This window comes from Patiria miniata, unplaced genomic scaffold (assembly GCF_015706575.1).
Source record: "Patiria miniata isolate m_02_andy unplaced genomic scaffold, ASM1570657v1 HiC_scaffold_6, whole genome shotgun sequence".
Taxonomy (NCBI): Eukaryota; Metazoa; Echinodermata; class Asteroidea; order Valvatida; family Asterinidae; genus Patiria; species Patiria miniata.
This window is the reverse complement of record NW_024037073.1, coordinates 21,784,361-21,807,403: the sequence shown is the minus strand read 5'-3', so window position 1 is coordinate 21,807,403 and position 23,043 is coordinate 21,784,361. Positions and strand designations below refer to the sequence as shown.

The following is a 23,043-nucleotide window of genomic DNA, read 5'->3' as shown; positions in this document are numbered from 1 at the left end:
TAGATGACAAAAGTGAAAACCTCCCATTCTTACAAGTACGACACTCTCAAAGCTGACATCTCGCTATCCACTAACAGCAATGTCCGAACGTTGCTAGTCAAATGATGGTCAGAACGTCATCTCGAAAAGTCTAGGTCCTGGCTCCCTGCTATGCATTGTGATGCATGCTATTACTGGTAACCAGTGATGCGACTCACTTCGGTAGGCTGGTCCTGAAGAGTCAACTAGACTAGTCCAAGTGTAGTTTACTAGCAGGGATAGATTGAGCGAAGATAGTACACTGTTCATTTAACATAGATATCACTTGAACTTGTTTGTTTGTATGTTTGTAATTATTCAGCTATTGGCCAGGATAGCCCACCAAAGTCCCTCAACTTATTTCCAGTGGGGTCCCTTGGTAGAAGATGTGGAAGGAAATTAAAGTTTTAGTGGGGGGAGGAAAGCCCCAAAATGATATTGTAGGGAAAACCCACGGAATCAGGTAGGGACTGAAAACCCCGATCCACATATTGGCCCAGGTCACAGCGGTGGAAGGCGAGGAAAGTACTGCTATGCCAACTTGCTCTAAGATGTCAAATGTCTCTAACACTCAGTGTTAGAGACAAAAGGAAGCGGGAAAACTGGGATGCAAATTAACTAAAGATAAAGGTGATGACATTACCAACGCTATCTCATTTATCCGTAAACCTACCAGCTTACACACAACTGCCCCGATCAAGTAAAAGCTCTAAAGTATGAAAATACCATACTCAGATGTGTGCACAAGCATAAGAGATGCACAAAATGTCTTTTTTGAAGAACAAAAAATCAAGCACTAGCGATCAGTCAACACTCAAAGTTTTCCCCACGGCACCAACACACTTCTTGTGAAATAGAAGACAGGTCCCAGACTACAATTACATGGACATTCTCGCACGCGACACCAGACTTCCTCTACACGTGCCTGCTGTGACGTGACATCAAACTTGTACAAACAGACACGAGGAAATAGAAAGCAACCCAGGCACACTGCAAAGACTTCTGCGTTCTCAAATAGCTTCAAGATATGTGCACACTGGAGCATTTTAATCAGGGTTTCATTGGTTGTGATTTAGGAAGTAAAAGTGCAAGTGTAGCGAACACGTTGACAATCAGATGCGCAGGGGCAAAAGTGTCTGCGATAAGTTTACAATCGTACAAATTGATCTTACAATGTAAAATGTTCTGCGCCATGAATACACCGGTACATGTTTATGTTTTCTTACTCTGAGCAAGACAAGTGCTTGAAATTACAAGAGAATTATCCACGCACTCCAACATGTCCAAAGAACATGTTGATGTACGTGCCTGAGTGTTTATGATACTAACCCCTGAAGGCATATGAGTATGGATGTCAGACAAAAATGACAGAACCTGCTGCGGTGACACTTTGATGTTCATCTGTGTGTCAAAATTACACGGGGATTGCCTGTGACAGGAACTCTGCATCATCTATAATACCTGGCTACTTACATTTGTACCCCCCCCCCCCAGATCTATACATTTGGGGTTTTGAGATCACTCTCCCCCCCCCCCCCCCCCCCATCTCCCTTTTTGCACAAAACAGATTCGTGACTACTGGATGGCTCAGAATCAATTTAAAGAACTAAAGGAAGTTACACACATCTATTGCGGTAATGCTTTGATGTCCGCCTCCATGTCAAATTACACGCAGATTGCCCACGACAGGAACTCCGCATCATCTAAAGTATCCAGCTACTTAACCATCTCCCAACCGCCCTCACTGCCAGGGGACAAAGACCTCCTGAGATCAGCTTTAAAAAGTCCCTTGTAAGTCAGTTTTGTAGACTACATATTGGGGGGAAAAGACTTACTCGTATTTCTTGGCCTGCATGGCGCGGGCTTCCGCTTCCCTGGCCCTGCGCTCCGAGTCAAAGGAGCTGCCGTCCACGTAGCCGTCTCCGATTCCGAACGCCTCCCTCAGCTTGGCGTTCTGTTTCTCCTTGGCCTCGGCGAGGTGGTGGGTCTCTGTCAGCCTGAAGTCAAAAAGATAAAGAAAACATTCCAAGAAGATGATGAGTAAAGAGCTAACTGTCATGCCTGGGTTGTTGGTTTTTTTTGGTGTCTCATGATGCATTGACTTGATGGCACGATAGTAGGCCAGGGGTCTCTTTACTCAGAATAAAATAAAACAGGTTCTAAACTCAGAATTGGGAGGAAATAAACAACTCAAAGGCATTAAGGATTCAGCCCTCTCCTGTAAACCAATTCTTGTTGCCCGAGAGTCCAGTCCTGAACACAGGCTAATTTACCCTGACATCATGGACACAGATCTCAGGCTCACTCCAAAATAATCGCATTATGAAATCTGTTTTGAGTGGGAAAAATCCAACTTTTATGAACAATTGCACCTCATGGACATACCGGTAGGTCTCAGGCTCACCCCAAAATAAACGCATTATGTATCTGTTTTGAGTGGGAAAATTCCAACTTTAAAATAAAATGTTCAATGTGTTTTTACAAGTCATGTGAAAAGTGAGTGATTATATCTCTCAACCCTAACCACCCCAACCCTTCAAAATCCAACTGCATGTTTTGTTGGAATCTGTTGGAGTGAGTACTGCACTAGTAAACTGATAATGCTCTACATGGGATCAGGCATACCACTATAGCCCAACAGTTTGGGTGTTGAGTTTACCACATGGTGTTGGATTTTGCAAGAGTGAGGAAGGTTCCTATTAAATCACTAAAGGGGGTCAGGTTTAATGTACATGTTTTCCCATATTTCCTTTGCCACGAATATTAAAATTGCAGATGAACACAATCATAACTTCAGCACATGTACTTGACAAAATTATTCCAAAAAGGCACAGCATCAATATTGTTTTGAAAATACAGTTTTGGGCACAATCCCAAAGCTGCAGAAACGGAAACTCAAAAGAACCGTTAAATTACACAGCCTTTATTTAATTTACTTCTAATGGAGTTTCAACTGACAAAGTCACAGCACATCACTCATTAAAAAGTTGAAAAATCGTTTTTCCTTGTCAACATCTGCAGCTCTCCAGGGATACTCTCCAGAGCAGAAGACCCATGTTGACAAATCGGTAAACCTCTAGAGAAGTGCATTACTTAATAGACACATGTAGGTATGGATCAAAAGTGACAAGCCCGAGGTATTATGAGGACAGTTTGTTCCCGTAGATTACATTAATGGCACACAGTCAGTGAATGACATGTATGCGCCGGTACACGTACACGTAGACGAGCGCAACTCAGAACAAATTTCAAAATGTACTTGTCACATACAGTATCCATTACAAACTCAAATCTCATTATAGCTCCCAAGAGAGAATGTCTATAGATGACATACTTCCAGGCCAAATTTCATGGAGCCGTTAAGGAGGAAAGATTGGTTAGCAGGTTTATATCAATAAGTAAAAAGCAGCTGACAACTATTCACAACTATGTAGTTTGCATGACGCTCTGCCTGATAACATTTTTGATAAGGCCGAAGAAAAACAAATTGTGTGTTACATTTATGTTAACCAGACCTATCTGGATTTTTTTTTGGGGGGGGGGGCAAATTGCCAACCTAAAATGTTTTGTTACCACATTTGGGCAAAAATGTTAACAAAATGTTTTTGAAAACAAGAATTCTTCTCTATGCAAGTTTGTGTGGGTGTGTTCATCTACATGTATTCAAACCATGGACGAAAAATTCCAGAGAACAAAAGAGAACAATATTGTCCACAATTTCCAGCATACATCCGTGATTGGGGTCGTGTACAAAACCTATGGGAGTCTTCCTAAAAAGTTTAGAGTACAAACAAAAGAGGGACAATAGGACGTCCACGATCGACGGTGTGAACGCGCTTGTCTGTGTGGGTGTGCGCATGTGGTCTTGTCATCCTTTATGACTGAGGACTTTGGACAAACAATAACCCCAAAGGTAGGCATTCATATACAAACCGTTTCGGAGAAGTACAAACAATAGGAATGAAAGAGGGGAAGAATAGGAGGTCCTCATAAGTATAGGATAACACGGCTGTGTGTGGCTGTGTTATAGTTAATTGAACAATGAAACAGGTTAATTACACAGAATACCATTGAAGGTACCCTAAGGTAAACAAATTTAAAGTATACATGACTGACAGACAAACATAAAGTTAAAAAATGTAATTATTTTCCTACCCACCTACCTGGATAATTTTTAGGGCAGTGCCAAAATTTGTTTTGACCTAAGCAAATATTTTCTGTGCATATATATAGCGAGTTTGTGCTAACTAGCTCCGTGAAAATATCAACATGAACGATCCACTTTAACAGCAAGTACCGGTACTTACGTGTGCGTAGAAGCTGAATATATCCGGAAAAAGGGTGGAAAAAAATCACGAAAAAAATCTCAAAAGACAACTCCGGAAAGAAACACTGAAGAGCACTACATGTGAGTGTACCGGTATGCCACACCATTCAGAAACTGTATCAACTCTCCTGTCATGCACGAACGGAGGGAAAACACGATTACTTCCGAAGAACGACGCTGAAGAAAAGACACTCGCATCGATTGCACCGCGGACCAAGTTCACACAGCTGCTGCAGGCAAGGTCACTGCTTGGCTTGCGAAAACCAACTACCGTCGAGAAATGGGTCCAATATAGGTCCAATTAGGGGACATAATTGGCCCAAATAATAAGGCCTCCGGGGTGGAATATTGCGGAGGTATACTTTTAGAGTTCAGAATTAGTGAAATCAACATTGATTTTTATTTTACTTACAACCAGGGCCCAATTTCATGGCTCTGCTAACCACAGCTTTCTGCGCTTAAGATCACAATTCTCTGCTTACACTAGCGCTAGAGGAAAAGTTCTACGCTAACCCTGTCAGCACACAATCCTTAGTCAATACGGGATCATACGCATGTCCATACATGTTAGCCATTCCTGGCTTACCATAAGCAAGGAATTTCCTGCTACAGTACCGGTAAGTAGTGATTTTTTTCGCTAACGGTAAGCAGAGCCGTGAAATTAGGCCCAGTGCATGGATGTGCACAAAATGTTTCTCACCATACACAGCGGCACCAGAAAGTCTTCAAATAAGACTTTATGTCAATGACTAATTTGTGATGATGCGTCTTGCCTACAACCATGACAACAATGTATATGTAGAATGTAATAAAGCATGACACAGTTACACAAGAGAATTGCAAACATAAAAGACAATATCTTGAGAAGCCTGACATCTGTCACAACCTCTAAATTTTCACATCCAGTGCCTTTCCCCTGAGAGCTATGAGTAAACAAGGATGCTCAGTATGTGAAATAAAGCTATACTACAGTGAACATGTCCCTCAAGTATACAGGGTGGTCCCCAAAAAAATGTCAAGACTTGATCACTAGGGGTGTATTACCACTTTTTTAGGCGCACATTTCTCAAAATTGTTTAAAATGTTTTTAAATATTCCTAAACTACAAGATCTTGGTGGTATTTGTATGGTGAAAATGGCGCTGAAAATAAAAGCCTAAATTAAGAAATGGCGGCCATTTACTGGAAAATGGTCAAAAACATATGTCCACACAACTGTATGAGATATGGTAGGGTCATCGTTAACTGCAGTTCATCTGTCATGTCTGTGCACTCAGTGCTATTGTTTTGACCATGTCTCATAGACTTGCGTTTAGACAAACTGGTTTTTGACCATTTTTCTGTGAAATAATGACCGCCATTTCTTAATTTAAGCTTTATTTTCAACGCCGTATTCACCATACCGGTACATGTACATCCACCAAGATCTTGTAGTTTTGGAATTTCTTAAAACAATTTCAACATGTCTCCCCAATTTTGACAAATGTGCGTCTGAAAAAGTGTAAACTTTGTTTGGGACCACCCTCTACACTACATGTGTCCAAGTACATGTATGCCCAACATATAACAAAATAGATAGTTTTACATTATAAAAATAAAACATACGTATTGAAAATAAACTGAAAATCAATTTGTAGAAGAGCATGGACAGTATATTTTAAATCACTCAAAACATACATCAATGCAATCAAAGTTAAAAGCATAAAACTGTCATTTCACCAATTGTCTCAGATGACAACACGGTGGTAGATTTTTCTGTAAAAACAAGCGCAGATGTACCTGTAGCCTGTAGGGCAAGATAACTCTTGAGAGAAACACCGCCGTGCCGCAGTCCTGACCGCCGCTGATTGTCCGTCCAGGATTTAGGGAGGACTCGATAACTTACGCTGCTTAAGACCATACCACTAATTGGATTCAGAGCTCAGGCCGGCCCACACGCGAGCCGTACAATACTGGGCAACACACGCCTCCTTCCAGATGCTGTCACTAAGTGCGTGTTAACATGTGTGCTTGCCGGCTTAGGGTTTAGGAATTTCTCTCTCTCTCTCTCTCTCTCTCTCTCTCAGCAGATTTAGGCATTACTTGGGCACGGCATGAGGAGGATGGAACGGATGTGGTTTGGTAAGCCTATGATCATTCTGGTGGTGAACTGAAAAAGGGCCATCTGCAAACACTGCCTGCCAGTGGGTGTTTTGGAACATCAGCTTAATTCCAGCTTTGACTCAAGATTGTATTGTATCGGCTCTCACTTTGGGCATTCCAGCTCAATACGAGTCCACAGTCTGCTTCAGGAACGTCAAATCCTACATTTATACTATGAGATCATCTGAAATTGATTTGGTTTGCTTCTTAAATGATTTCGAGGCAAGTGATGAAGCCCAGACTCCAGATAGATCCTAGGTTTCAAAAACCCCTGTTGGCCATAGATGCAGTTGTGATTTTGACTGTAATGCTCTTGATCGTTGCAGGAGGCAAAGTTTTCCTCTTTTTTTTTTTTTTACAATTTGTTAACATTTCAAGATGCTAACTCATTAGGCCGAGTGAACTACAAGATCCAAATGGCAGGTGAATACAAATATTCTAAGCTTTCCCTCAAGCGTCTGCATTAGTGGATTTAAGTTTGATTTCAAAATCTTCCCACACAGATCCCGGAGAGAAGATGAGCTTTAGGCACAGCACACAAAACTCTTACACTACACATTTACAGGAATAAGTCCTTGTAAAGGACTTTTCCTGTAAATCTGTAGTACATTGTAATAAGTTGTTCTGTTCACCTGTGCATGTACATGTACAAGTTTTAAGTTTCACTACAGGTACCGGTAGTCTTTTCCTTGGTCCCAGAGGGGTCAGCCTATAGCAATTTTCTGTGGTAGCACCAGGTAATACATACACTCCAGGCTCCTTTGACCAATAGGAATACCAAAACACGCGTGCGCCTCTTCTTTATAGTCCTCTTTATAGTCTAGACTTTATAGTCCTCTTTGCACCTGACTGACTGACAAATGTGAATTAGACTTGCTTAAGTCTCACCTTGGCCCAAAAGTTTCAAATAGGATTACCCTGTAAGGCCAATGAATGGGCTAAATCTGCCAAATGTGTAGGCAACTTGCAAGGAAAGACTTCCATTGAAATAGTCATTCTGAATCGATTGAACAGAATTGTGCTCTCTGGGACCAGCTTTACTAGTTCCACAAGACAACGGGTACTACATCAGTGATATATGGTGACCACTCCTTCATGGTAGGGCCAATGGGTCTTCTCTACCCATGGACCCAGCGAGTAAAAGGCAGGACAGTTTAAGTGCTGCTTCAGTTACTAAAGGTGAACAGTAAATTTCCTCCCCCCCCCCCCCTTTTCTTTTTCAGACTCCTCTCAATAGGTTTTGCACACCTTTTTTCTTCTACCCATACACGTCACGATGACGATGTCACATTAAAGGTGAATTTTTCGAATCCCTATATCTTCTGAAATACGAGCCCAATTGGGTTGAAACTTTGTATGTGCATAGACAGGGATGTGTTATAGGTGAAAATTGAAGTGATGTAATGATGACATCCTCACATGTCACAGAGTCGTTTCAAACAGCCGAAACAGCTGTGTTTGCCAACGTGACAAACACATTTCTAGTTCCCCTTGAAGATGTTATTCTTCCAAATGGATGTTCCTCATCCTTCGCTCACGCAGCCCAGGCAAGGGACCTAATCCCACCCACTGACTGACGACGACTGCCGAATGCGGTGCAGTGAGACCCCCGCAGGCCGACGAAAGATGAAGCAGAAGAAAAATGAAAACAATATACTGCTGGGGGAAGGGGGCTAAAATGGCAGGTGGTATTAGCATCATTTAATCAAGGTAGAGAGATGGCAAGTTATTCAGGGGCGACCAGGGGTTGCCTGAGCACAGGAAGAGCTTAAGCGTACTGCTTGTCCAAGTCCCCCTGAATGCAAACTGCAGATGGACAGAGTCACATCTATGGCAATCTATTATACGATTACTCTTGCTCATGGTTATTTTTCAAGAAGTGTTTATTTTGTTCCATCCCTTGCAGTGATGGACCTAAGCCCCCCACCCCCCCCCCCACCCCTTTGGGCCGTAAAAAGAGGAATCTCATGTAGAAAAACATTATGCCTGCTAAACACCCCCTCCCCCACATCCAAACCTGGATCCGCCCCTGCCTTGTCTGTTCTTATACTCACGAATAAAATGCAGCAAACCTACTTAACTGAACTATACAGCACGTCCCAGAATACCCACAACCTTTTTTTTAGTGAAAATAGAAAGAAAGAAAAACATTAGGGCCTCTAAAATACCAACAATACAGGCAATTGTTTGAAAAATCTTTGCATTTCTAGGAGTTTGCAAAAGGTCCAAGGTAAACCTGAAACCTGAGCTTGAGACAGGTGGATTTTCCAAACTTCTTTAAAAAAAAAAAAAACAGGACAAAATATCAGGCTAAAGAAACATGGTGTATGAGGGGATGAAATCAAACACTAAGAGGATGCAGAGAAATTTACCGAGAGCCGAGGGGTTGCAGAGCCTAAGACAATTTACAGTTGACTCGGAGTGACCCACGTGAGATTACTACCAAACCTCCTGATGACTTTGCGGCACGTGCATCCTCCTGTTATTATCCACCGATGTTCTCAAGTTACCACATCATTACCGGTGTAGCCGCGGCCAAACCATAACTGTCGTGTCCACAGCAATGATAGACCAGCCGGTCGAGATGGGAGGGAAACGACACAGGTTTTAACCAAGTTCTCTTGGGAACTGAGACGAAAATTGGACAGGGGTATAAGACATAAGCTGGGTAGATGCGAGAGACGGGGGTTCTTCGTTCCCAGGGGAAGCCGTCATGGGTGATGGATCAGGAGACAGGATGAGAAGGGATATTAAATGGAAAAACAAATTCGAACCGTGTTGACACAAACTAAAGTTGTGTTTTGAGTTGTCCTGAGTTGCACCGTGAATCAACATACATTGCAGGAAATATGAGTTTGCTTGCACCTTGAAACTTATTCTTATTCTGCGAAAGATGCTGTTGATGTCGAGCACCTCATATGGTCAAGTGAAGACACAACAGGTTTGTGTGACATTTAGTTGATCAATATTAGGTTTTGCCCCTCACCGACGTATAAACACTGTGTTACCTCCGGAGTTAAAGTTGGAAAAAATCACTCGGGTGGGGCTCGACCCCACGACCTCCTGCTTTCTAGTGCGGAAGTCATACCACTCAACCATCGAGCTTACGTGATCGGTTGGTCGGTTCAAATCTGATGTACATGGCAGCGGGTACCGCATTTAACTATTCATAAGATGGAATTTTTGCCTCAGGTGATCTAAATCAATATCAGGTTTTGCCCCTAGTTGTATGTGTTGGTACTAGTCACAACCCAAATCTGCTTTGGTTTAGTGGTAGAAGAAACCGGAGATTTCAAAATTCGGTTATCCTAACTGTTTTCAAACCAAATGACTTTGATTTCACCGGAAGTTTCCATCCACCTCATCACAGTCATGCCAACAAAAAGTGACGGGCGAGGTGCCATATGAAATGCCTTTCTGATGACTGGGTTTATTTTGCAGGATTCAATGACCACTGGGCCTTTGCAACAACACTCCAGAGCTGTAATGTTGAAAAGAATGGATGGGAACTCTCTGATATAAAGTCAAATGGGCAGGCTATTCATATACCAAGACGACCACAAAAAGAGCAAATTGGGGGATGTTCCAGTTGTTTTCTTTAGCCTATGTTGTCACCAAAAAGGAAGGCTTAATTTTTTGCTAAAGTTGGTTTCGAATATTCGGTTTGAAATGCAATTCAAACGGAATTTTAAAAAAATCCGGATTTAAATCAAGTTTGGTTGTCAGCCTTGTTGTTTACCGATGGTTGATCGTTTGGTGGCTTTGATTGGGGCATCAATTACGTGTGATTACCGCGCTACCCACGTTGCCAAAAGACTCACAAACCCAACAAGTTAATGATTGCACCAAAATGCGCCTCTAACGAAAAGTTGCAGTGCATACTTTGGCAATACATGCTCAAAACAAGTACGTGCAGGTGGTGCATCATGTTCACATTGGGAAAAAAATGAGCAAAACACTTTTTCACTGCACTTGTTTTCTCCTAAATTAGAAAGGTTTCAAGATTCATATACTTCAGGTCAACCCAGTCAGCAAACAGTTTGCAGCAGTCTTATTTATTCATTTTCACCTCCTTAATTTAATGAGCAATTCCAGTAAACAAAAACATTTACATTTTTTTTGTTTTTTACATATTCATCAATTATTTCCTGCCTTGGAGCTAACTGTCAACCGTATTCATTCATCTCAAATGCAACATCACCATGCGTTTACCAGCAGACTTTCTGTTAAAATATGAGGCTATCGATTGCATACAGACAATCAATAATTACCCCAACATTTATTATTACAAAAAAAAGAATATTAATATTCCGGAGCTGCAAGGAATTCCATTTCGGCAGACCGTGGCTTCCTGGATGCATGCCCAGCCATGAGATCAGCCGCTCCCACGACGACGGTGACAGAATATTGCTATTTGGTTTGTTTACGGCCGAGGCTAAATATTGATTCCATTTTTTTTGTTTTCTTCTTTTGGGACAGCAACCGTGCATTCCTGCATTTGTCGCTTCTCTGTCCGAAAGGGCGAAGCCTTGAGGGGGATGAAGTAGAGCGTGACTTATCACAAATAATGTTTCCTCTTGGTCCCCGGAGCCTGTGGGGTGGGGGATGGGGGGGGGGGGGGGACTGGTTGTGTCTTTGATGGGCAGTGGGTGGGTGATGAGGTCTATGGGAAACGGTGTTGAATTTCTGTGTGCTCTATAAGCTGTTGACACTCAACGAGCTGTTCAAAAGTGGAACACTGGATGCTTAGCCAGCAATTCTACTGACTGCTAATTTGCTGTTAAGTGCAAAATGGCAGGACATACACGTTACATGTCACTTGAACACGCACGAATTTGTACAGCTTGGAAAACACTGTTGCCTTGCTCTTGCTTTGTCAGATTTATGGCCGAGTCTTCATACATGTATGTAGGCATTCTGAGGGGTACAACTCAAGTTTGACATGGTGACAGATACGGTACACGGACATGTGTAACAGTTACAGACATGTACAATGTAATACCTGTTGCAAGTTTGCATTGTACACCAACTTACTTTGAAGCAATGATTAAAGGCAGAGTGGACAATTTGTACATGTAGTTTGTGATTATTTTTTTTTTTGAAGCAACAAAAGTGTTCAAAAACTTAAGAAGGTTGCTTAACAACTAACCCTGATGAAGCTTCAGCTCTATGGAATTGAATTCTGTATATTCTAAGAAAACACTTTTCCAGGATCTCGATTTAAATTCAAAAGTTGCAGAGTCAAAGTTTGAATTGCGCCTGAAATCAGCATCCGGGACATGTTCACATTCAGCGGATTGCAGCTGTGCGAAACCAACAAATAACAGCAACCTACAACCAATCAGATGAGGATGATTTATTCAGGTGTTGTATAAAACAAATAACGAATGGGATTCACATTCGTGCAATGGAAAGAATAATTTCATTCGGTCACAGATGGAATGTTCCATTCCACTCGGCTTCTCATCATGGAATGGAACATTCCATCTCTCACCTCATGAAATTATTCTTACCATTGCACTCATAAACAGTCATTATTTAGAATAATAACACATACTTATTTTTATAATATTAACTGAGAAAAACGTAAACGAGTACGTAACTGATCTGTTATCACAAAAACTCCCTTTCCAAAAATGCCAAGAAATTGTAGCCAACGTACCGGTATTACAATATCCATCAAAAACTGCTACGGTAGGCTCACAACATATTTTTCCATTTCATTTTGGCACAAAATTGTAACATGCTTAAAACATGACCAAAGATGACCTACCGGGTACATGTACATGTTCCAGGTACTATACATGTAAGTCAAGTTGACACGCTTATTAGATTTACAGGCAGGAAGTGAGCATACATACATGCACATGTACATGTACATGTATGTCTTGCTACCCAGAACCTAGATTAATTAAATGCGGTTTACAGAGTGCACGTCTGGGGGGAGAACGATGAAGCGCAAAAAAACACGATCAATCATTTACGACATCTTACCATACAGGGCCGAGAGAAAATGTCAATAGGGCATCCGTTAATTCCTGTGATTTGTGCAATGTCTCCTACAATAACTGGGTCTCCGGTTACTCAAGACGGTGTGATTGGTCAATGATTTACGGCCAAACTAACGAATAGACATGAGCTGCGAGACGGTCGTAAATCGTACATCGATCGATGGCTCGGTATGAGGATGGCTGAAGGTGGCAAAAATGTTGGTACAGAAACAGTAAGCATGTGCCAACCCCCATTTCCAGGTACCCGATTGAAAAAAAACCCAGAAATCCAACCCCAAAATCCAAGTCTCGGAAATGTCTGTTCGGATTGTTCACAAAGGTTTCGCGCGATAATACTACCACCGTCATTTGGTGAGTCACCACAGCAATTCAAGTGTGTGCAGTCACTGTGAGCTTTATAGCTTTTAGTGGAAACTGCTACTTTCGCGAGTGTCATAAAACGTGACATCTGTTTTGTTTTTCCATGTAGCTCGGTTTTCACTTCGAGAATTCACCACAAATGATAATCAAAACCTTTCACTTTCATTGTCTTTTAAGTTACTACATGTAAGTAAGCTGGAACCGGTTCCCTACATCAGCGGTTGGGAACTCGGGTAACAGGTTACGATGCACAGCCCTAATCACTACTGACTACTACTACGGTACCAGTACAAGCACTATTGTTCTGAACATACATTGTATACTACAACTTAATATTTTACTTTTTTGATGTTAATATTACTTGAATTTGCAATTATCTGTCCATGGACTCTGACAACTGCAGCAAACTATGCACCCGAGTACCAGTACATGTACACATGTACACGTACGTATAAATGTGTGCTTCGGAAGCATTTACATGAAAGTGCAAATTGCAGAACAACTGCAGACCCATCCAAACTCGTGTACAATGTAATTTGAAAATGTGAAATTTTGAAATCATGTCATGTTCACGCAGACTGGTGTAAACTGTAACCTGGACAATAGACAGTTTCAAGCATCATAATTTTCCACACATTACAAAATACAATACATGTATATGAATTCTGCTTCCTTTTGGCCGATATTTTTTGCCATTGGCACCTTTGTGGAATCTTGCGTTTCTATACTGGCAAGGAATCAAATATCACGTTTTGTATGAATGTGTTTCCTGTGTCACCACATGTACTGAGTCATCGTGAGCCACTTTGATTCATTGTGTTCCACTGTGGCCTGGCAGGGCCAGCATTTTAATATGAAGATTTCTACTGTAAAGATGTCTATTATTAATGTACTGAAAAATTGAACTTGCAAGTGGTGACTTTTTTCAAGTGTCCCTACAACATTTTTTGTCCCTAATATGACAGCACACTAAAACTCTGGGGCAGCCACAGAGGATCTGGATGTCTGGAGTAGGCCTATAATCACTGAAAGGTGTCTGAGGGAACTGTGACAGCTTGGTAACTTCTGAGTGTTAACTTGTCCAAAGTGACAGTGACGTGGGAGGCGAAATTGAAATTCTGAAGTCCTTATTCCAAGAGGCCGATAAAAATCATTTTCCAATCACTGTGCACTAGGTTCTGATGGGTCCTGATTTCTCGACGCACCGACGAATTGTTTTCGTCTTGTAAATCCCAAACTCAAGCGTTGCTCTGGAAATGAGATGCATCTCTCAGGGTTGAGATTGGGAGAAATTGAAAAATCTGCAAGAAGGTTTGAGGGTGACCGACGGCCCCAGAGCAACATCTACAGGTCTATGGTATATAAATTTGCCTAAAGGCACCCCTTAAAATACTCATTTTCTTTGTTCTATAAACCTTTACAGTAAAACCAACTTTTATGGTAGAACACCAGGAAGTCTCGAGTTTAAAAGGGGTTCTTTAAAAATACTGAAATCAGGAAAAATCCTGACAAAAATGTCTGAAATCAGGAAAACTCCTGACAAAAATGTCTGAAATCAGGGAAAATCTTGGCAAAAATGCTTGAAATCAGGAAACTTCCTGTCAAAAATCCTGACCGAAAATCCTGAAATCAAGACAAATCCTGACCCCAAAAATTCAGACATTAGGAAAAATCCTTACAAAAAATCATGAAATCAGGAAAAATCTTGAAAATAAAATTTTAAAATCTGGAAAATCCTGACAATAAAATCCTGAAATCGGTGACAATCCTGAAAACAAAATACTGAAATAAGAAAAAATCCTGACAACAAAAACCTGACAAAATCTTTAGGCCTACATGTATCAGGAAACATCCAAATAATATAATCCTGAAATCGGTAACAATCCTGACAAAAAATCCTGAAATAAGAAAAAGTCTTGACAACAAAATCATGACAAAATCTTTAGGCCCACCGGTACATGTACCGGTACAGTATCAGGAAAAAGCCTGACGATAATATCCTGAAAACAGGACAAATTCTGACCAAAATAATATTGACAAATCTCACCCCTGAGGATTCTTTTAATAATGTGCCAGGGTTCCTTTAAGTCATTTCAATTTTCTAATATTAATTAAAAATACAGACATGTACTTGTACAAGAATACAGGTTGGTGAGGACGATACATCAGGCTCACTATGTACATGTACCGGTACATGCATCACTAGTGACAATCTTGGGCCTGGGATTCAGATCAATTTGTGTCAAGTGGAGGGAAGCGGCGAGCTGTGATTAAATCTAAATTACAACCAACATGTGAAGTGGACAGGGGAGGACGATTATTGACAGAGAAAACAAGGATTTGCAGAAGCTAGATGTGGGCTGGCTGATGTTCAATTGAAATATGAAAACATGTTTGCATACACGTAGAAACATGTATATTGTATACACTTACAGAGAAGCTGCATTCACGGCATTAGGCAAACGTGAAGTACAATGTATCACGTTGGCATACATCGCGCTTGCCATTCAGCAAAATCGGTTGATTTTACTTAACTGAAACCTTCCCAATTCCTCCAAAATTCTCTTTGCATTATGGAGGTTTTTGAAGGATTTGGGGGCCTTTGAAGATCAAAGCACGTAACTGGAGGATTTTGCAGGATTGTAACATGATTGTGTAGGGATTTTGCAGGATTGTGTAGGGTGTTAACAGAATTTTGCCTCTGGAGGATAATGGAGGATCCTGGTTAGCATTAAGCCCCAACTGAGGCTGGATGAAATTGGAGGATTGAGGCTCTGGCTGGTTTTGCCCATTAAAAAATCCTCCTCTTTCACCAAGTTAGAGGTAGAGCAGACCATTTTGTAATTGGTGCATTTTTTTCATTTGAAGCAGCAAAAGTGCTCAAAATCTAAAGACGGGTGCTTAACAACTGATGAAGCGTTAGCTCTGTGAATGCCGTATCTTTCGAGAAAACACAACATTCTGGATATCGATTTCAATTCAAAAGCTGCTGAGTCATGACACAATCCCGAAATCAGCATTCGAGACAGGATTCTCATTCAGCCGATTGCTGCTACACGTACGTGATGTCACACACTGAACAAATGATCCTAGCCAATAACAGCAACGTGTGCGTCGTGTCAATGCACTTGCACTCATTCTGCCAACGGAAATTTCCAAAAATTGTCACTTGACACATCATTCAAAATGACTTTCTTTTATTGTTTTCTTCAAAATGACAGGATGCCAGAAGGAATAATTTCACAGGGACTTCAGTGCCATTATTATCTTAAGCTTTTTAACAACATTTTGGTCCGTTACTTTTTGAGTAGATATGCAAATGATCCACTCGACCTTTAAGGTCTCAAATGCGAGTAAATAGTACAGGTTGAAAGCCCTTTCATCTCTCTTGAAAAAAATATGCAAATCATCTTTCGCGGGCACCTGGTATTTAATGGAATATGTCAATTATTCATCAAATCATTTTCAAGATCATTAGAATGAAATGCATCGCCACGTATCACTGACCCGAATTGTCATGGAGCGTGTTGTGTTTTCTCCTTCTTGGGGTTTTCACAGCTCTCTTATTTGGCCTCAATTATAAGCCGGCCGTCAGGAAGTATCCCGCTGGCTACGATCACGACCGACCCGCTAGAAGTGAATAATGAATTAAATATTTAAGGTTTTTTTGGCTTGGAAGTCATCAGAGCATGCAGTCACACATGTCTGTCTTCTGGTTTTAGCTGAGGAGGGTGGCTGTTATGGATTTGCCAGCGCCGGTGCGCGCAGACGAGCCGACGATATCTGCTTTCGTCGGCAAAGCGTCGAGACACTTAAGAGACGCCAACGGTTTTATTGTCAGGCACTTCCAAAAGTGAATATCTCCTGAACTCTCTAAATCCGTCACAACTGTGCCCGGATATTATACAGTTGTTGATACATGTACAGGCATGTAACTATTAACAATGACGTACTGCAGAAACCCTAAATCCCTCAAAATCATGTCGTGACTGTGCAGGAAATCAGTGGCACATTCTGTAAGTGTTTAACCAGTTCGTGTCGGATGACTTGTACATCTACATGAATACAAGCAAAGGTTTTGCGGTATTCAGAACGGAAGACGGATAAACATGCAACAAGTTAAGAAAAACAACAAGGCTTTTACTGGGAGAAATCAAAGATTTCACAATCAGGTTATCCTAATTTCCTTCAAAACCAAATAACGGGTATAAAATCTGATTTCGCCAGAAGCTCCAATCCCGCTCACAGTTACGCCAACAAAAAGCGACAAGCGAGGCGCCGCATGCAATGGCCCCCCCCCCCCCCCTCCATGATGATTAGGTATAGTTTGCAGGATTCAAGAATCAAGAATGCAGTTACGGTACAACCAGAGAGCATGGAGCAAATTGGGGAATGTTCTTGTTGTTTTCTTTAGCATGTCACCAAAGATTAGTTACAGCATAAAATTCCACCAGCGGTACAAACTGTAAATTGTCTGCCGCAAACATCCCGTAACTGTCCCAAGAGCTCTCATTAAACTTTGATTTCCCGCACATGCCATCCTCCGTAAATCTGCATTGCCAATGATCCTGGCCAAAAAAAACGCCACTCAACACTCCAGAACCCAATATCCCCCTGCGCCCCGCTGCGCTCGCTGTTACAAGTCATCATCTAGTGAGACGTTAGCGGCCGGTGCAAGGTGTCAAGTGTAGCGGTCATTAGACAACCAGATTTACGGACGTGCCGGCCGTTTTTTTTTCTTTTTTCTAATTTGGCCGGCACGATGAGGACAAACAGTGATTTCAATTTTAACGTAAATGTTTTGGCCTACATGTACATTTATGTATGTCTCCTTTTTCGGTTATCCCTCAGTTTGCAACTCATCTCATTTTAACAGATTGGCTTACATGCACATGTACATTTTTTTGCATAAAGTACATGTATATACATGTACACATGTACATGCACAGAATACCAGTACCTTCCTTCTCCCAAGGACATACCAGTACATGTACCTGTACCAGTCAGGGGTGTGATGACCACTGATAAAAATAGCTGAAAACAGCTGAAAAAGGTTTAAAAAACCCGGAACTTTGGAAATGTCCTATACTTTTGTACACAGCAAGTGAGGGAAAAAAACTGAAATCCAAAACAAACAAAAGCTGAAATCATCTTTAGGCCAAAAAAAAAAAGTCTCCGGTTTCTGGTATGGAGCTTGCCCAAAAAGTGGTGTGGCGATGCGGCTTTTTTGTTGTTGTACATACTGTTTTTTTTTGCTTCAAATGTCGGCTGATGACTGCAAATGGTGTCCGACTAAACTCAGTGCAAATATTATGGGAGACCAGAGAGGCCACATAAAGCTTATTCTCGATCATAACCCCATCTAAAAACACGTTAAAATTGTGCAGCAGCAGGATTCCAGTCAAACCAGTGAGTTTGGCGGTTTTGAGGCATCATCTTTCATTGAAAATTTTTTTTTTCATTTTGCCGACGCGGATGGCTACGGCGACACGCGCGCATACCAGAAACCGGAGACTTTTTTTTTTGGCCTTAAAGCTGAGATATCACACCCCTGACCAGTACCAAGCATTCTGTTAAAGGGTTATTTCAGCATCACGGACATTACAAATCAAAAACATTTTGTACCTTAAAAGCTCAGTAAATAAACCAGAAAATGCATTTTTCAAATCAAAAGTGTTTTGGATCATTTCTCTGAATCATTAATTAGGTATCATCGTTAACTGGCTGTCACGGACATGTATACATTTTCTGCCATAACACTTGAGCATTTCACCACAGATCCAGACTTCTGACAATTCAATCTCATCTGATATAATGGCATGAATGCTACTGATGTTGAGAACAGGTTCTCAACACCAATAGCATTCATGCCATTACATCAGATGAGATTGAATTGTTCTCAACATCAATAGCATTCATGCCATTATATCAGATGAGATTGAATTGTTCTCAACATCAATCGCATTCATGCCATTATATCAGATGAGATTGAATTGTTCTCAACATCAATAGCATTCATGCCATTATATCAGATGAGATTGAATTGTTCTCAACATCAATAGCATTCATGCCATTATATCAGATGAGATTGAATTGTTGTCAGAAGACCTCTCAGCACCACTACTCATCAATCAGCCTCAGTTTTCAAATCACAGGGATAGGCTGTCGACGTGCACCAAATTCAAGTCTTCCTGTACCCCCCCCCCCTATATCATCCCATCCCCCACTCCAGAACTGAGTGCATGCATGACAAACCCAGCAAAGTGCCCTACGTGTATGTCATCACTCGTTTCCTTTTTTATGCAATTCCGAAATCAAGTGCCAAACGTCTACACCCGCTTGCCACCCCAGCCGTAAACATGTCAGTATCGTGTTCAACAGCGGACGAGCACTGAATACCCACTCAGTCCGTACGCTTGCAAGGAGATGGTGATTTACTTGTAGTCAGGACCCTCTGAATTTAGATTATTTAGCGAGTGTTAATTGATACGCACGAGACGGGAGACTGGCCTGCGTAGACTCTTGACCGGTCCACAATTGCCCCACTGAATTTTGAAGTTGAATGACAGTATTGTTGGGAAGAGAAACAACTTCTGAATGCCGGAAAGAGCCTCTCTGTTTTAAGTGTGCATGTGTATGTTTAATTAAGCCGTGTCTAAATCACTCGGCTACGGCTGGAAATCACGCATGCACCTGTGCAAGGAAGCCACTGCCTATAGCGGCTGCAGCCACTTCCCCATAGACTTGTGTGTTATTGCTAGTCGCAGCCGAGTGATTCAGACACTGGCTAAATACGGTACAAAGAACTTGGCATATGTCATGTATGTGCATTTTCTCAGTTTGTGTGATATCGAAAGGAGGTGAACATACTGGTACATTGTACAATATTACAGGAGTACATGCGCACAAAGTGATAGACATGTCTAGGATTTAGGTTTAAACACTCCACTGTATGCCCTTTAAAGCATGGCAAGGATTAAATTAACGAATCCACTGCACGAGTCCTTTAAACGGATTACTCATGACTGTAGGGCTATACTACATGTGTGTTTGGATGGCTCAAGTTTGCCTCTTTATGACTGTCCAGGGATACATGTACAGTACTTGTAGTGCATTTTCAAGTAGCACATTTCTCATTTACTGTTCTGGTTCCAGGTACTTACACATACATACATATTCCTAAAAACACAAGAAGGGAGAAATTATCTCTTTTTTTTGGTGTAATTTCAATTCATACATCAAGTTGACACACACCTCACCGACTAGGATTTCCATTTTTGCCTAGGATTTCACCAGTCCTGGGCTGGATTTCTGCAATCCGACGCCCAGCGCGTGGACTTCAGCAGGCCGCCGGCTACTGGCAAAATCAATTATCGCGGGAGCAGTGAACTTCTGTCAGGATTGATATTTGGCCAATCTTATTTCGTCGCGAATAAATTCTGGAAATTACCTGCGTGACGGGGGGGGGGGGGGGGGGGGGAGAATTCCGACTCTGGGGGGGAAACTGCGAGGAAGGTTTAACTAGAGTAAGGTAGATTGGGTTAACTGCCATTGACCTTTTCCCTTGACCGTGTTGTCCATCACATGTCCCCTACCTGCCTACCGCTGAACGTTACCGTTACAGGCTAATACCTGCCGAGCTGATAATTCTAGACAAATGGATCCATTGCTGTTACCGGTACTTAAAGGTACATACATGTACAGGCTCTGCTAAGCATAGCGCATACATGTATACATTTGTCCAAAAATTATTGACTCGGAACAGTGCAAAAAACTTAACACATTTGGCAAAAGGAATCATCTGATAAATTCAGGGTCCAAAGTACCTGTACGACATTCTCCATGTCCCTGTAATCTTTGTACGTCTCTAAATTGTATCATCAAGAAAGCATCATTAAGAATGACTTCCATTGGTATTATATTTGTTGGGTAAGTAGATTGCTATTCATAATCACTCTTGGAGGAGGACTGCACTGAGGAGTGCATTAGAATTATATAAAGATACAATGTCAGATTTACCCCAAATTTATAGAATGATCCACACATACCGTAACCTGCACAAGTTAAAGCCAAAAGTACCGGTATCGCCGAGTCTTATCAGACTCTCACGTCTCCACTTCAAACCCCTCTCTCCACATCGTTGCCTCCATACGAATAAATCTTCTCTTTTTTTTGGCTGGACCAAAATAGCCAGCCCATTGTCCTCAAACTGACTGGACTCACTAGGCAGTATAACTTTTACACTGTCCAAAAATGAAGCTTACACCCATTTTGACTATACAAACCTATAGTCTGGTTCAAAAAGAAAGGTTCAGGACGTTATGCCGGTCCATTCTCAGTTTTAAAGCTTCAAATCTGAAATTAAGTTTGACTTTGAAGGCTGAAGAAAACGAGTTTTAAAATCCGAATTGCAAGCCAGTTCGGTACATTCCAATTGCACATGTGCATATGAAGATTTGACGATTTTCCTTTCGGGTTAAAAACTTCATTGTACAAATATGCGTGCAAAATCATAGCGGGTACCAGCAAAATTAAAGAAACTGTAATTCTGAATTAAGCACAAAATTCAAAACAGTTTGGACAGTGAAGTGTTTTTAGGTGTTTTGTATGGCCCAACTTTTGTGCAAACGAATGTTTCCATCGTCTTTTGAATTGCATAAAAATTTGCAGAATGCCGATTCAGTTGTCACGTCCCCCATAGATTTGTGTGCTTTCATTCATCTACCAAAGTTAAATCTTGTTATGCACATGTGCAGAGTTTGGGTAGCGATTTGGCTTTTGTGAAAATTCAAATTTGACACGCATTACTCACTGTGACTTTGTCAGCGGCTCATCATCGTCATCTTTGACTCCTTCTTTGCTCATCAGCATCTTGCGGAACGCCTCCACCTTGCGTGTGATCTCAGCTTCGGAATACCTGCAATTGGATGAGAGAAACAAATAGAAAATGGATGAACAAAACATTCTTGAAATGTACAGTGGCCACAGTGTTGGGGTGGGCACCTCATTTTCAAGCATTGGCCTACACCGCGTCATGGGGAAGTTTTTCATTGATAGGGTAATTAGGACTGAGTTATGGGGACTTTCTGCTGTCCCCCCCCCCCCCCCCCCAGTTTTTTTTGGGCCCCACAAATACCTCGTACAGATGAGTGTATGTCCCCACAACTACGGAGCAAGACTGTGTGGGGGGTTTTCATGACGATAACTTTTTTTCTTTCTTTTTTAAACAGAGGTCTGTTCTGTTCCCCTTCACGATTTAAAGAATTGATGTCCATGCACTTGATTGTTTTGCTTTATATTACCGTAACTTACGTGTAGTTTTCAGTGAACATAAATTTACATGTACACTGAGGTCTGTGTACAAACACAAAACCATGTCAAAGGCATCAAACAGCACTGTTGAGAAATGGGTTTTAGAACCTGCCAGTAGACTGTGGATATTGCAAGTCAGAACAGGCCACATTGTATGAAGTTGCTACTGCCTGACCAAGGAGCAAAATACATTTAATGTGAGACAAAAGTTGATTACGTCTAAACCTGCGGACAGACAGTGACGTTAGGTGTCTGGAGCCACCATACATGTACATACATGTACATATCCCCTGTAGCTTCATCAGGCAAAACTTTGTCTCAGTTTTGCTCGTCACAAAATGACAGCTTTTCTGTTATTCCTCTAGAGGTTGAGATTCTTGTCTATTTGCCTTGATGGGCTGCCAGTCTCTTACACCCCCATTTCACTGCTCTGCTTGCCATGTACAGACCTGTCAACTACGGCAGACAATTCATTATTTCAGGGATTTGCAAGGAATTTTTGCTGGAACTGTATATGCTTGGATACATGTTGTATTTCTGGGTTAGTGCTGTTAGCATGATAAAGAGATATGTAAGCACAACATTACGCTGTTACGGAGCAACAAAAGTGAGCCCTGATGCCCAGTACCCATTTACCGGTTTACTCCTTGATGGTGCAAGGACTTGCCCAAAAATACAGCACATGATTGGCACCCCCTCCCTCCTGTCCCTACCCCTCCTCCCTCCTGCTCCTACCCCTCCCCCCCCCCACTTTCCCCCCCCCCTCCCACTTTCCCCCTCCCCTCCTTTCACAACCCACCACTAAATATCATATTCACCCAGTTGGAAAATAGCTAGGGGATGTGTACGCTACGCTCTGGAGGGAATACGATGA

The 23,043-nt window shown here is 41.6% G+C and overlaps 1 protein-coding gene across 6 annotated transcripts in view; it reads right to left on the bottom strand.

The window, feature by feature from the left end:
* The window catches only part of LOC119742649 (serine/arginine repetitive matrix protein 2-like), a 72,627-nt gene that overhangs the window by 31,327 nt on the left and 18,257 nt on the right, over nucleotides 1-23,043 (bottom strand). For all 6 annotated transcript variants that reach the window (XM_038218788.1, XM_038218787.1, XM_038218789.1 and 3 more), the window contains 2 exons: nucleotides 21,670-21,774; nucleotides 1,854-2,015 (listed from right to left, as the gene is read on the bottom strand). In XM_038218788.1, coding sequence (XP_038074716.1) covers nucleotides 1,854-2,015; nucleotides 21,670-21,774 — 267 coding nt within the window. The remainder of the gene's footprint in view (nucleotides 1-1,853; nucleotides 2,016-21,669; nucleotides 21,775-23,043) is intronic.